The 16,477-nt window shown below is 41.4% G+C and overlaps 1 protein-coding gene across 2 annotated transcripts in view; it reads right to left on the reverse strand.

The window, feature by feature from the left end:
* Window positions 1-3,074: 3,074 nt before the first annotated feature.
* STRBP (spermatid perinuclear RNA binding protein) overlaps window positions 3,075-16,477 on the reverse strand; it is a 67,773-nt gene continuing 54,370 nt past the window's right edge. Inside the window, exons 13-17 of one of the 2 annotated variants that reach the window (XM_049774147.1) lie at window positions 15,906-16,040; window positions 15,558-15,698; window positions 11,039-11,162; window positions 9,276-9,320; window positions 3,075-3,239 (exon numbers count right to left, since the gene is read on the reverse strand). In XM_049774147.1, coding sequence (XP_049630104.1) covers window positions 3,235-3,239; window positions 9,276-9,320; window positions 11,039-11,162; window positions 15,558-15,698; window positions 15,906-16,040 — 450 coding nt within the window. In that variant the 3' untranslated portion in view covers window positions 3,075-3,234. Of the gene's footprint in view, window positions 3,240-5,655; window positions 6,614-9,275; window positions 9,321-11,038; window positions 11,163-15,557; window positions 15,699-15,905; window positions 16,041-16,477 lie in introns of those variants that run through there. The other variant, XM_049774146.1, reaches the window with a different exon arrangement.

Here is a 16,477-nt window from a genome sequence, read left to right on the forward strand (position 1 = left end):
CAGACAGGTGTTTCTCCCCAAGAATAAGAGCAAAAGGAAACCTCCCTTGTGTGCAGATACGCATAGGTATTTGTTCCCAGTGTTGAAGGAAACCAGAAGACAGGCAGCAGGAAAGCTCCAAAGTCAGCAGCCGCGGTACCCACCTGCCACCTTCCTCCTCGGGGGCTTACAATGACTGCAACCTGACACAGTGCTAAGATGCTTGTTCTGAGTGTGAGGTTCCAGGGATGCTGATAAGGATGAAACACTCTTGTCTCATGAACACATTGCCAGGAAACTTGGAACCAGCAGGCTGAAACTCTAGCTCAGAAGTCCTAAGAATCTGACATTCGGAAGCAAGTCCAGGCCCGACAGCACAGCAGACAATACAGCATGGATGACCAGCGACCTCCTCCCCTCTAAGTGTTCGTGTTTCCAAACATTGGAATCTTCTCCCAAAGCTTGGGAGCACCCCAGTGGATTAGCAATAAGGCAACGGCACAAGCAGGCCATGCACCGCCAAAGCACAAGGGCGTTTCTAGCATATACTTCCCCATCACCACTACCAACCATGTAGGTCCTGACTAAATACTTACTAGGTGCCAGGTACCCTCTCTAAGCACTGCACGGGTATTCCAAGCCAAGTGCACGTTTACTTCCCAAGCACCTGGGGACTTTGCTAGTGGGAGAGAAATGCCCACATTTCCACCAGGTTTCTACTCCACTTCTAGCTGTGCCTGTAAAGCTTACATAACCCCATCTGCATTCTAGTGCTATTTTTAAAAAGCCTTTAGCTCTTCTTCAAACAGTAGACGTGAGAACAGATATTCATACTCCCAAACCACCTCTGCTCTTGACTTAAACCAGCCTTTCTAGAAGCTGCGGTCAGAAAGGAACTTCGTCTTATCTAGCAAAGGATCTGAGCTCTGGAAGTCACCAATAAAGTGATGAAATAGCATGGTATAGTGGAAGAGAGACAAGTTTCTTGGCCCTGCAGTCAGTGTTCAACACTGATCTCCCTTCCAGGCTTCTGAGAACACTAGCAACCAGAGTTCCAAGATGGTTTGGTAGACAATGGTGACAGCATGATTGTGAACAGAAGAGAAGTTTGCTTATTCTCCCTGACTTCAAGATACCCTTGGGTCTCGTCTCCCCATCATGAATATGGGAGTAACTGGAAGACCATTGACAGAGAAGATTGTTCTCGGCTTTAACTGCACTTAATGTTTCCAGGTTTAGAATGCTAGACTGCCAGGCATCTAACTGCTTAGGAGGCAGGAACACACAAGCACCTCCCCTCAGTTCATTTTGTCAAGACTGGACATTTTTCTCCACTGAGGTTATCAATAAAATCTAACACCAGGGCACTTACATGGAATAAATGACTATAACAGTAAAAATCTCAATTTGTTAAAAACAAACTATCTACTTTTTGGCTTGGGGACAACATTTGGCTGTACTTAGGACTTACTCCTGGCTCTGCACTCAGGAATCACTCCTGGTAGGTTCAGGGGACCATATGGGGAGCAGGGAATCAACCCTGGGGGGTGGGGGACAAGTGCTCTACTCGCTGTACTATCATTCTACCCCCTTAATTTCCCTCATTTTTATTGTTAAAAAATGTGTAAATGGTCAGCATTTAAACTAGCCATTTTTTCTCTACTATGCTATTAGAACTGTTTATAAAGGGCAAGAGTATTAGCTATTCATTTCAATTTGTTCAGTTTGCTTCCTTGGATAGGAGGCCATGAACATAAACCAGAGTTAGTTTAACTGCCAGTGTTAGACTGCATGAAGTCTCAAATGATGCCCATTTCGAGGACGTCAGAGGGCCCATGTGACTAAAATATTTATAAATACACTTTTAAGTTAATCATCTAATGATATTGTTCTATGCACATGATATTGCCCAACTTAAAATATTTACAGTAGGCCCAATTCCACCAACAAGAAGACTCTCAGACTTACAATGCTTCCCAGGGCCGAGCCTCTGATTCACTAGCACCCAAAGAACTGGGCTATTTGATCAGATCTGGAATGTAGCTGGTACTTAAGCCTCTAGACATTGTACAGTCTTTTTTATGGATGCCAAAGCGACATTCGACATACATACTGCTTCTGTATGGCGGGGAAACAGTTGTTCCAGCAACCTTCAAAGTTAGTAATAAAAAGAAAACTGCTACTTAGAGACAAATATAAAACATAATATTCAATTTAATCTATATATCAAATACAGCTTTAGCATAAAACATCTATGACATATAAAATGCATTTATGGGACACACTAAACGAAGCAAATTCTTATTAAAATATTTGGCCTAATCCTCCCATCCTTTACAGAAATTTCATGATAGCTGGACATGGTGGGAATGACTTAGCTCCCTAACCTAGAAAGGAGTTGAGTCACCATGAGTCTATTTGGTCTCTGCACATTGGGTAGTCACCATTCTGAGTCTTGCCAAAGTTGTCCTGCAAATAGTCTAGCTTCACTCAGTCAAAACTGAGTTTTTCCATAGTTACCTACATGTTTTGGTTTTGTGTTTGTTTTTCTTTTTCTTTTTCTATTGCTTTAAATGTATGGCTTCTTGCTGCAGTTGTACTGGGTCATACAACATAGATCAGAGATTTTTATTTCTCAGAGAAATTTCTCTCCAGAAGAAATTGGCACTTTGATCCTCAGCTTGTGTAACAGCTCCCTCTGACAAGACCTACCCGTGCTGTTACCAGTTTTGTTGCCTATGAAGCTCTTGTAGCTCTTTGGCCAAAACCATGTGCCCTGCCATTAACCTCTTCCTTGGTGAAATCTTATCACACCTGGACTCCTCTCATTTCAACAGGTGCATGAGTGTGATTCACATTCACATTACATTGTAAGTTTCTACCCACATACACACACTCAACTCAGCAAGAAGGAAAAGTCTCTTAACTAAAAAAAAAAATTACAAGGACATCCAAACAAATGTCAAAATTTACTAGTTTACATTTAGATCATAAAATCTTTTAAGTTCATGTGATGACATAGACCTAGGAGATCAAATACACCATATATGATTGTCATATATGCATGTTGTGTTCATTGACTTTTTAAATTCATTTTCTCTTGAATCAGAAAATAAAAGAGCTTACCTTTGCATACTGAGACCACAGCTTACAGTCACTATATCTCAGCCTATTTTATACAAGTGATATGGCTACGAAGGTCCGAGGAGAACGAGAATAAAGTGAGATAAACGTGCTGAAAACTGCTTAAAAGTATTAACCTGAAATACACAGAGGGTCCAACACCAGTTTTAAAAAGACATTAACGAGGTATTCCCAGCTCTTCAATTAATAATGGTGACTGATTCATGATTTTCACACATTCACCCAAAGTCAGAATTGTCTTAAAAGAAGAAAAGGCGACTAAGACCAGCAGAACCTCTCCAGGGTTTGCTGCCTGGGTTGAGAGTAAGAGAGACAACAGGCAGTGCGAGGACTCCACACCTCACTGCACCACGTGCTGCATCGAGTCAGCATGAGGTATGTTGGGAATTTATCAGACCAATTACCTTGCACCGGTGTTGGGTGCTTCTGCAGCCTGAACAAACACAGGCAGCAGATCACCTATCTGGCTGGGCACCAACCCCCGTGGCAAAGAGTATGGCTTCGAGGAGGCCCCCCCCCCCCCCAACTCTTGAGAAATCATAAAAGCACTGACTGACAGGAATGCAACAGTTCTATTTATGTGCTTTTTTAAATAAAAAAGAAAAGGTTAAAAAAACACTGTCAGAAGACAGCACAGCTAATGCGCTAGCTCTGAGTTCTAGATTGGTCTGTAAACTCCCTGACAAGAGACTACGGCAGGAGGGACAAGCTTCGGATATTGCTAGGTTTCCAAAGGAAAGGGCTGAAATCAGACACCGTGGCTTGGAATAAAGTATTGCTCTTCTTTAAAATGCTCAGTCATTGCTTTCCAAAATAATGTGTCAGAGTAGTTTATCTGAAAGCTGGAAAGCCTCGGGGGTAGGTGGTTGGGAGGGGGGTCATCACATTGCTTTTAAGATCAGAACATAGAAATTGCCATTTCAAGCCAGACAACCTGATGGTTCTAGAAGTCAGAGAAGAAATCTTGAGGGCCCAAGTGAATAATAAATGGTGCGACGCTCAGAGGCTGGCAATAGGGGCTGTCAATGAAAAAACCACCTACAGTGGGGAGAAGAGCAGAGAAGCAAAGCTTGGTGTTAATGCCAGAGAATTTGGTGAAGCCAAGAGCTTCATTTAGATTTCTCTGCTCTTTCAGCTGTAAGTGGAATTTTCATTACAAAATGAGGGTGGGAAGGGCAAGGTGGGGGGGGGGGGGACACTTAATTCATTACAAAATTTCAACAGTCGAACTTGCATGGTTACCACTTCTAACAAAGGACTGACAGCTCAATTATTTTAAGTAAAGCAGAGAAATGTAAAAGTTCGCAGCAACTGGGCAGAGGTTTACAACATGGTTAGTAACTTCCAACAAACAACAAAATTAAAGGAAAATAATAAAAGACTTGGTAGAAACCATTTGAAATGACTGCCATCATGTTGGAAAAGAGCACAGCTCCCTTTTTCCATTCTCGAGGGGCTGAGTCAGAAAGCTCAGCCAGCTACTTCCAAAGAATTTTCTAGGAGAAATCTCCAGAGAGATTCCAACTTGGAATGCAAATTTGACGCTCAATTTCAAAGATCGATACAGCGGCAGCTGCCAATTAGTAGGATTCCAGAAACAGAGAGGACTGTGTCAATAGAGCGTTAATTCAAAACTGGACACTACCAGCCATGCTTTTTCTTCTCAGTGATGGCTCTGTTTCATCCATAGGTCAGCAAAAACGAATCAATGAAACATGGAAACTCCCAGCTGCAATCGGCCCTCTCATTTACGTCTAGCTGCTAATGCACAGGATGAGTATGGTAAGTTCACAGCTATTTCTAGCAAGTGACAAGGTTTTATTAAAGTATCACCCACCACTGATGTAGAAAAATGATCAAGGAGCACAAATAAGATGTACTCTGGAGCCGTGACACTACGTTAGTTTTAAATTGCCCGTTTCAGCCACAGTCAGTGGCCCCAAAGGATTCTGGTACGGAAACATGCACGTTCAATGAGGTCCATGCACTGCCAAGCAGTGAGGTTCAGCTCCAGAAACAAGAATTTAAGAGAGGCGAGACTTGCTAATTCATACTACTCAAAACAGATAACTTTGAGAAACGGCAACTTGTGAGTACGGATGTGGGCCCACAGGCACTGCTGCCTTCGTGGGGGTGGATACCTTAATGAAACCATTTTCTTCTAGTAACATCAGACGCTTTCCAAACAAAGTGGGAATGCAAGTGGAAGACTTAGGTCTGCGCCCTTGACAGAATAGCACAATGTTACTGGCTGATCATTTTTCACCGGCTCAATCCGTTATCTTAAAAATAAATGCTGACCCATGGCTGAAACCTGTCACTTTTCACAGCAGCACTCAACAAGAACTGGGACAATTGAAGAGCAAGTTTTTATGGGGACCCTGTTGCTGCTTTAGATTCTGATGTAATTGAAGAGAAAAAGAGACCCTTCAATGAATCCCAGAAAAATCATTAATCATCTATCTGAATGAAAAAAGCCAGGGAGTGAACACAGTATCTTACAGAGTGAAGAAGGCCACAAGAACAAGAAAGGGTGATTGACTGATTAATTTATTTTTTTAAACTTGGAAATCCGGAAACTGAAATAATCACATTCCTCCTTTCCCATCTCTGGGTCGTGCCATCATTTTAATAAGCAATGCTCAAATAACAGAATACAGCTAATACAGCTTTATCAGGGGCTGCCCTTGTACTTCAAGACTACACAGGGCTTACAAAGTAGACTGACTCGAACTAACAGTTGCCTTTGCTTTGTTTTTAGCTGTTTGCTTACAAATGGGCTTATAGGGCTAAATTATTTTGAGTTTTCAATTCCTTGTAATTTGATACCAAACATATAAAAAATAAGCTAAAACAATATTCAAACCCATATTTTATTGGTTTTATTACACACTTTAATATTTACAAAGTTTAAATGAAAAGTCTATTGTATTAAAAAAAATAACTACAGCCCAAATTGAATTAAAGTGCCCTGGGGCAAATACAGATCAATCAGCTAAAAATCAGTGACTGCATCAGGAACCAGGCAGTACTCTGTGTTACAACAAAGCAGTTTATTTGTGATCAGTGTTTGAGACTATACATCCTTCACAAATTTAATTTTACATAATCTGATACTCCTCTTAAAACTTAAACTTTGAACTGCTAGACTTATTTCCCTAGAACAGAAGGGCTGGTATTTTCCAGAAATGAGGTACCGTTTCACAGAACTAGTTTCTTTTTTGTTTGTTTGTTTTCAAGTTTTAGAGAACTAAATTTGCAATTTGTTAAAATCAAAAAGTAGGAAAGATGTTCTTTACAAATAATTTTGATCAAGTATGTGTTCAAAGAAAGCAGAATAAAAAGGCTTTTCTCTAACATTCTGTATTGTACTGTATGTTTGTTGTTCAATAGGAATTAGCTTCTGTCATTTGCTAAAAGAATGAGTAGTGGGGAACAGGATATGTTGGGAATTTCATAACGGGTAACAGAACCATTCTCTTGGGTAAACCTACAGAGAAAAGAAACGGAGAGGACTCCAAATAAGTTTAATAATCCAGTAAAAATTTCAGGTTAAAAAAAATCTCACATTAATTATCATTAACCTTTTCCAGATTAGTCAGTCAACATGTACCATATTTAGGAAGAGACTCACATCTCTCCACATAAACTATTTTGAAATTTTTCTTAATATTCTCACAGTATTTTCCACTCCAAATAACATCACAGGAAGAATGATATCTAGGAAGCAGTTTCATCTGAGTGAGCTGCCATGAATTCTAAGGAGCAAGCAATGCTATTGATTCATAGTCCATAGCGACTCTGGAAATCCATAGTGGATCTCAATTTAGCCATCACACAGTGCAGGAGGAACAGTGCCTGTCGGGGCCAGGGCACAGCTTTCGGTAGGGGCCTCAGGTCCCCAGGTGGACGACTCCAAGTGGAGTCGTGACCTAGTATTTTTCTTCGTCATGGCTACTGCCAATATTGGCATGGCAAATCTGGAAAGATTAATTACTTTCTTAATTTTGTAATTAGTCAGTTCTTGTGGCCTCACAAACTTCTGCATACTCAAGCATGATTTGAAATCTGCTCTTTCTAGTCTAATACTGAACCTACGGAGAAATCACAAAGCAGCAACAGCAGGTATTCAAGAGCACCAGATGATCAGAGGGAAATTACCCCACATGCAACAGCTTTACAAAGGCCAAAAGACATATTTACCTTACAGCCAAAATAAAGCATCGTTTTAGTAGGTTGGCATCACAATAACATTTAAAAAACCAAATCTTTTATGTGAAAAATGGGGGCGTCAAATTTCACCAGCTTTGGAAGTCAGTTATATGGCACATGGAAGAGAGGAGCCTTCAAAAGCGGGCCTCAGAGGCCACGAGGTGGAAGTGTAATGTTAGAGGAAAGGGAGGAACAAGAGAGAGAAATTAAAAAGATTGAGGGGAAACATGAATGTAGCATATTTGCTAGCTCTAAGAAAATGTAGAGAGGCAATTCCACTCTAGCAAGCCTGTACTAAGGAATGTGAAACTGTCTTTAAAAAAAAAGACTTCAGAACCTGCTTCCTTAAGATCATGGCACTTAAATGGCACCCACAAAACATCTGTAACTATTATGCGCCTCACAAGACTAAATGTATGTGGGTAAACCAACCAAACCTGATTCACAGGAAGGATGATGTGATTGGGATATCCAGATGTTAGCTGAATGGCAAAAGCAAATGGCCAAATCAAAAGGAGCTAGCTGGAGTGTTTAAATTTAGGGGGGAAAAACTGTTAAATTATCTTCTTGGATGAGTCCCTAACTCCTCGTCACCCACTATCTAAGGGTATGAAGCATATTGGGAAATTTTGATAAGACCTGCGTGTGCCAAGGGACACGTGCAGGTAAAGGAGGGAATTTTCTGAACCCATCCCACAAGTTTAACTCCTGCAGTTTCTCCACGCCTTTTCAGGATGCAAATTACCTACATGGAGAAAAGGTTCAAACGATGCCTTTTCTTTCTACTTATTTCTAAAACTATGAAACCAGATGAAGCTTCATTAGAAATGTCTTGAGGACCCATAATTTTCAAACAAAATGGGGAAAGTTGATGCATGAAGAAAGCATAATGAAGGTCTCAGGGCTCATGTAAAGGACTAAGGTCACAAGTAGCACATTCGTGGCCTTTTCCTTCAATGCACACGCACACCCAGCCCAAGTCTGCATGGAGGCACACTGCATGCTCATTCTCAGACTATAATCTCTCTCTCTTTGCATGTACATTCTCACACAATTTCAATCTCTCTCTCTCTCTCTCTCTCTCTCTCTCTCTCTCTCTCTCTCTCTCTCTCTCTCTCTCTCTCTCTCTCTCTCTCTCTCTCTCTCTCTTCTCTCAGAGACAAACATTCTGCAAGGTGATTGCTTCTCAACATGTAGCACTTAAGTTAGGAAAAATGTCTAAGACAGCATATCACTGACTCCAAACCCACTTGCCTCCATTGCCACATAAACCTCATTCAAAAGTTATCCAAAGGGCCACTATGGTTGGTTTGTGCGCTTTTTTGTATGGGCAGCAGGGGTGGGCGGCAAGAAGATATTCGTATTTTTTTTTTTTTTGGACAGGCAGGCAGCCTTTCTGCAGTGAGCACTGAAGTCACACTGCTGGAGATACTCCCCCTCACCTTCTCTCTAGGGCTCATTGACCGAATTCTAAAGCCAACCATTTGGGAAAGGACTTCACAAATATAAAGTAATTAGCCTTTCCTAATTCTTAAATCACCCACAGTTCACACAATTGCAAACCAGGCACTTAAATTAAGCCACATCACTGGCAGACAGCCAAGCCAGAAACTTGGTATGGCCCTTCAGTACCCTTTGAATGGAGTGTAAGTTGGCTGTAAGAAGAACTACTTCAAATATTTAATTTCAATATGGTCAGAAACAGGCAATTAGAACAAGCAGTCCTTCAGTCAGGCAAAGCAAAGAAAAGAACAACTCCAACCAAACTAAGAACCACAAGGTTGTGGCGTTTTCAGAGGGAATTTAAGGTGGGTCACTGGATGAAATATAGGCCTGAAAACCTCCAATTCATTTAAAGAAGCTCGATAGCTACACACTGTGCTTTGGATCCCTGTGACAGAGTGGCTAAGAGGATTAACCAGTAAGACAGTTGTACATACCATAGGCTGGGGCTGCTGTGCTGTAGCCATATGGTGTTCCATAGCCTGGGACAAAGAAGAAGAAAGCACGTCAGTGTGGACAAAGGTTAACCAGCACAGTCCAATTCCCAAGCAGCCACTGGCCCATGCCTGAGGTCTGAAGACAGCTTCTGAGGTGAGAAAAATGAGAGCCGGTCCCACAATGGCCCTCTCCTCCTGATCCTTTCCATCCTGCTTCAGGCAGAAGCTCTTTAGTGTGGCGTAAAACTAGCCTCTCCTGCGCCTCACAGAACACACCAGGCTCTTCCTCACAGTAACGGAACTGGCTCAGTCTCTGCTCCCCACTAGAGAGAGTGAAAGAAACACTCTCCTTCACCTTTGAACCACCTACACCTGGCAGCGTATCTGGTTTAATCATTCACATTATTACCATTTGCTGAAGAAAAAAGTATTTTTTTAATACCCCACTGCCCACCCCACCCACCGGCACCCCAATAAAGGTTTTTTAGAACTATTCAAATCAACCATCTATCAGAGCTGGAAAACATAACTGTCTAGAGCCTCTTTTCAGAAAGCAGGGACTGAACAGGCCGAAAATTCAACTACAATGAAAAAGTGTGCAGGGATCAGTCTGTGACCAAGAGACGAGGTTACTGATAAGGCCAGCTATGGGGATTCTAAACCCTGACCCCACCTCTCGCTAGCAAGATGACCTTTAACGACAAAGGGGCCTTACAGACTCCTCTACAAACTGAGTTGAGGCTGGAAAGATAGCACAGTGAGTATGGCACTTGCCTTTCATGCAGTAAACCTGGGTTCATTCAATCCCCAGCAGTGCAAATGGACCTGAATCCCACCAAGAGCACGAAGCGAGGAGTAAGCCCCCTCTTGCACTGCCAAGTACTTCCCCTCCAAAAGGGAGGGAGGGGAACACATTCTAAACTTCGTAGTCACGTTAGATTAAAAATAATGGCTGACATGTGAGACACAATTCTTAATTTTGGCCAATAAGCAATTTACCTGTCAAATGAATGTCACACCTTCAGTACTATAGAGAACCTATGCACAAACCTTCAGTACTATAGAGAACCTATGCACAAACTGCAAGAACATAAGGGCTAAAAATGAAGGCAAAAGGAAGCTGTCTCTTCCCTCGCATCTCTCACACCTCATGACAGTGCTGCAATGGGAAGAAACAAAACTCTGGGACAACTACTACTACCCTCCTGCAGTATCTGTTTACTAGTATGTCTCACATGGGGCTACATTTAGCCTTCAGCTTCCTCCCCTGGAGAAGGGAAACAATGTCTGGAAACAGAACTAAACACAAGTGAAAGAACTTAGAGGAGAGGAAATATGAAGAGTATCTTTCGATAATTAAGTTCTCTCCTTTTGTACTTCTTTACCCCCTTTTCACCATTTCCAAACACCAACTTAAAAAAAAAAACTCAGAATGCCAGCTTTCACCCAAACTATGGAGAATCTTATCAGTTATTTTCTTTCATTTACTCAATCTACCTTCTATGGCCCTTATGGAATGAATATACAACACACACTCAGGTGTCCAAATGCCCCACACTATGAAATGAGTGACCTTTCTTATTGTCAAAACAAATTCATTATTCCTCAACCATCAGATCCTATTGCCTTAGCAGTCTTAATCTCTTTGCACCAGGCTATTTCCAGAGATGAGGCTCGACCCCAGAAAACAAGGGAGAGAGAGGGGCTGTTCTTCAAATCTTCTTACAGCAGAGGGAACAAAGGTCTTAGGGGGAGGACTGTACCTGGAGCTATGTAGCCAGGAGCTGCTGTGGCCCCAACAAAAGCCCCTCTTGTTAGCGTTCCTCTTCCTCTGCCCCGGACAGCCTGGACTGCTGCAGACACAGCTGTATTCACAACACCCTTTGCCTGTTAAGAAGAACACGTTTTTATTACTAAGTGATCCTATTATTTACTGCTATAAGGTACAGCCTTTGAGGAATCTGAGGTATAGATGATGAGTAAGGAAAGAACCTCCAAAAATAAAAAAGAGAACACCTACCTGTCACAGTGCTTCTGGAACAGTGCTTCCTAAACTCTCTCCCGCTGGGAACCCATTGCAACCCGAGAAACTTTTTATATGACCTCAGGGATACAGGCATAGAAATCAAATATTAACTATAATAATCATTTAAAAAATTTTATTTTTGGTTTCTGGGTCACACCTGGCAGCGCTCAGGGGTTACTCCTGGGTCTATGCTCAGAAATCGCTCCTGGCAGGCTCGGGGGACCATATGGGATGCCGGGATTCGAACCACCGACCTTCTGCATGCAAGGCAAATGCCTTACCTACATTGCTATCTCTCCGGCCCCAATAATCATTTAAAAATTATTTAAAAAAATTTTTTTGGTTTTTGGGTCACACCTGGTGGCGCTCAGGGGTAGTTACCCCTGGTTCTGCACTCAGAAGTCGTTCCTGGCAGGCTTGGGGGACCATCGGGGATGCTGGGATTGGAACCAGGTCCATCCAGTGTGGGCCACGTGCAAGGGTAATGCCTTACTGCTGTGCTATCGCTGCCTGTTTAAAAGTTTTTGTTTCACAACTCTCGTTCAGTTATCATGAGGTCATGAACCACAGGTTTTAAAGGCTTTGCCCTAGAAAATACTGTGAGCACATAAAACCGTGCAAGTAATTTCTTCTCACTAGGGCAACTCAGAAAGAGCTCACATTGCACACACAAATTTCAGGTGTCAAGTTACACCCAAAGTCATTTTATATCTGACTGAACCATAGAAATTGAAACCTAGGTCAAAGCCACAGAATAATTTCTATCTATAAATAAAGAATACTGCAACGGGGCCGGAGAGATAGCATGGAGGTAAGGCGTTTGCCTTTCATGCAGAAGGTCATCGGTTCGAATCCCGGTGTCCCATATGGTCCCCCATGCCTGCCAGGAGCAATTTCTGAGCATGGAGGCAGGAGTAAACCCTGAGCACTGCCAGGTGTGACCCAAAAACCAAAAAAAAAAAAAAGAATACTGCAAAAATAAATCATCCAAGTTTGGATGATGGAAAAAGAAATAAGACTAGAAGATAAAAGAAAGATGTGGGGGTTTGGTTGTTTTCTTGTTTATTATTTTGTTTTTTAAGTTTTTGGGGCCTCACCCAGCAATGTTCAGGGGTCACTCCTGGCTCTGCATTTAGAATTAATAATGGCAGTACTTGGGGGACCATATGGGATGCCAGGGATTGAACCTGGATTGGCCTAATGCAAGGCAAGTACCTAACTCACTTGTCCTAAAGATCAAAGATGTGGAGGCTGGTTCTAAATTTGCACAATAATCATTAAATAAAAATGTAAAGCGTCAAAATTTATTCAGTAAAATAAAGGTTCATTCTCATTTTTTCTATAGGTTATTTTTGCTAATTTTAAAACAAGGATAATATACCTACTTTCTCTGCTTTGGAGAAAGACAATGGTAAATACAGTTAGTTGAGCATCTCTTTCTCAAATGTGAATTGTGAGAAAAATCACAGGATATTCACTCTGAGATATGCCTGTTATTTTTTAAAAGCCGAGATATGTAATAACTAATAATTGGACAGTATTAAACTTTCCTATTACATCCATGGTGCAAGGAAAAAGGTGTAGAATCTCCAAGCTCACAGTCAAGAAAAGTCCACAATACTTCAGGCAATACCAAGAAACTATGTGCTATGCTCATATACCTCTCACTGAACACTTGGCATCTTTTTATTCTTTTCTTCCTCTTGTGACAAGATACTCTTAACTGGTATGACTGGATAGAATTTTACAGTTTAAAGGTCAAAATGTAACAAGCAGAAAAACAGCTATTTTTCATTGGACCCAAAAATAATCCAACGCATTCATCCAAAATAGACTGCTTCTTGGCTGTCAAATGCATGGGGATAAAATGACTTTTATAGATTCTGGTATAGAAAATTTCTAAAAGTGAGAGACTTCAGGTAGACCTAAATATATAGAGATAAATATTCAGTCCAAAGTGGTTCGGAAACAATAATCTGCAGCTGCAGTGAGTGGCCACACAAGTTTATGTCACTAGAATCAAATTTACGGAGATCATCTGAGCTGGACATAAGAGTTTAAGCCTTAAAATTAACAAACCAAATACAAAATATAACCAATAGGGGGGGCGGGAGGAACATGCCAAACCGGGCAACAATGTTCTTTTAATTAACGCAGCCAATCTAGGACGGACCCCAGCATATTTCGATCCCCAGCATCCCATATGGTCCCCCAAGCCAGGAGTGATTTCTGAGCACATAGCCACCAGAAGTAATCCCTGAGCATCACCAGGTGTAACCCAAAAACCAAACAAACAAACAAACAAACAAAAACAAAAAAAACCCTGCAGGGCCAAAGTGATAGTTCAGTAGGAATAGTGCTTCCCATGCATACTGATGACCTTGGTTTGATTCCCAGCATCCCAAAGGTCCTCTGAGCCTGCCAGAAGAGATCCCTGAGTGCAGGTAGAGCCAGGAATATGTCCTGAGCACTACCAGCTGTAGCCCAAAAACCAAATAATAATAAAATTTAAAAAAAAGAAAGGAGCTGGAGAGATAGCATGGAGGTAGGGCGTTTGCCTAGCATGCAGGACAGTGGTTCGAATCCCAGCATCCCATATGGTCCCCCGAGCCTGTCTAGAGCAATTTCTGAGCATAGAACCAGGAGTAAGTAACCTGAGTGCTAACAGGTATGACCCAAAAGTGAAAAGAAAAGGAGGGGGGGGGAATGGAGGGAGGAGAGAAAGGAAGGAAGGGAAGGAGAGAAGAGGAGGGAGGGGGAGCGGGTGGAGGGGAGGAGGATGGAGAGGCAGGGAGTGGGGAGGAGGGGAGAGGAAAGGATGGGGAGGGGGAGAGAGGAGGGAGAGGAGGGGATAGATGGGGAGAGGAGGGGATAGATGGGGAGGGAAGGGGATGGAAGGGGGAGAGGGGAGGAAGAGGGGAGAGGGAGGAAAGAAAAGAAAAATATTGTAATTTTTGAAAGAGATCAACTTATTTTCTCTTTCTATTAATTATAGATATTTAAATGTGTTAAATTTTCTATTTAAACACATTAAAAAGTAAAGTCACTTAAGTAAATGATACTTTGAATCCCTGAATAAGCTGTGTTTATTAATTACAGTCGATATCAGAAGCTTAAATAAACTCAAGAGTCTAAGTTGGCTACCACATACCATGATGCCCAATTCAAAGGAAGCTGCAGTCATCAGCTAAGCATGTCACTGCACATCTCAAGCAAGGCCTCTGGTCCTTGTTTTCTCATTTAGAAAGTGAGATTAATTTTCTCTTCCCACATTGTTCTCAGTAAATGTAAAAAGTAAATAAACAACGTGGATTAAAACAAAATCTTAAATAATCCATTTCCTGCTATCATTCTAAAGACTTTGATTTGGGGTCAAATTATAGCACAGCAAGGAGGGTGTTTGCCTTGTAGGTGGCCAACCGAGGTTCAATCTCCAACACCATATGGTCTTCTGAACAGTGCCAGACATAGTCCGAAAAATACAAAATATAAAGACGTAATTGATTCATTTCTATCATATTATATATTCAGACTTTATTACACCAGAACTCCATGGAGGAGAAAATGCATCATATTTACTCATATGCTCTTTTTCCTTCAAAGTGATATGTGTGGTATATGTCTGATAGTATCACTATCATAAAAGATATTGTTTAATTCATCAATCAATGCATGATTCGACTCCCAGAGACTCTGGACCAGGAGACCATCTTCTCAAAATACCTTACAATGACACTGGCCCCTCAGCAGCTCTGGCGTTGCCAGTGCCAGTAAGGAACAGAAACACCTGTGCCGCTTGCACCTCCCACAAAGGAAAATCGAAAATAAATTACACAAAAGCACTAAACAGAAAAGTAACATTTGTGATAAAGGTATGCCCCTAAGAGCTCTTGACAGTTTCCCTCAGCTAGCTAATACAACCATCTCATTAAAGTTCAAATTCCTTAGCGTTCTAACTCATCTAGAAAAAAAACTAAAAGACCCCATATGCCAATATCTTTTGAATATATAATTTTACAGAAAAAACACAGAACAGAAAACAGCTTTTATAATATTTTATAATAACTTTTATAGCAACATTATAATAACACCTTATTACAATATTTACAATATCTGTGACTTTAAAAAAAATCACCAACCCAAGAAAATAAAAAAATTAAAAAAAAGCTAGAAAAACCTAGAGTAGGGCAAAGAAAAAAAATAAGAAATTTAATTTTGGCAACATCTTCAAATGTATTACAAAGTTTAAGTCATACCTGAGGAATAATCTTCTTTTTCTTATTATTTGCTGCATTGGGTCCAGAAAACAGCTTTTCCAGAGCAGCTAAAGCTGCGCTGGCCTTCGCGACTTTCTTATTTGGACCTGCACCTCTAAATTTCTGCCCATCTACTTCCACCTACAATCGAGAACAATTCTCTGTAAGTTATCTCTCACAATGTCTCTATGTATTTCTATTGACATACATCGTAACAGAGAAAACAGCAAGAGTCAAACAATGACAAGTCTAAGGAAACCTGGTACTAGCACTTGTTCCTCAAGGGCTCAGGACACAATTTGTTGTCCCTGTGGGGAAACCAAGGTCAGAATGTCCCGGGGTACATACCTCCATTACAAAGCGCTTATCATGGCTTCCACCCGTCTCTGAGATGAGTTCGTATTTAAGTCCTCTCCTTTTTTCATTGAGCTCCATCACAGGATTTTTGCCACTTGCTGTGAGGATAGGGCCCTGAGTTCTTACCTAAAAACAGGCCAATTCAAGGAAAGATTAGAGTATTATCACATTGCTTATGAAAATGAGTGCACTATGTCTCTGCTGCAAAAGAGCCTTGGTCTAACCCTGGCAGCTTTGCTGTCTGTGATCTCTGGAATAGCATAGAAGTGATTTTAACCACACAAAACTGCAGGTTATGTGAGCACTAAAATGAAAAATACATGTTAGAGATTATAGATAGCACAAAAGGCGAGGGCTGGGGTTGATCCCAAGCACCCTATTGCCCCATAGAATACATCCAGGTATGGCCCAGGTGGCCCCAGGACTGCCAGGCCTAGCTCCTAAGCCTCTGTGCACTGACAGGGAAGCCCCCTACAAAGGTGTGAGCATTAAATCCTATACCATTCCAGAAAACACCACAAACAGAAGAGTGCAAGCTCGTCAACTAGAGAGTGAATCTCTTC

The sequence above is a fragment of the Suncus etruscus genome, chromosome 5 (genome assembly GCF_024139225.1).
Source record: "Suncus etruscus isolate mSunEtr1 chromosome 5, mSunEtr1.pri.cur, whole genome shotgun sequence".
NCBI classification, from domain to species: domain Eukaryota; kingdom Metazoa; phylum Chordata; class Mammalia; order Eulipotyphla; family Soricidae; genus Suncus; species Suncus etruscus.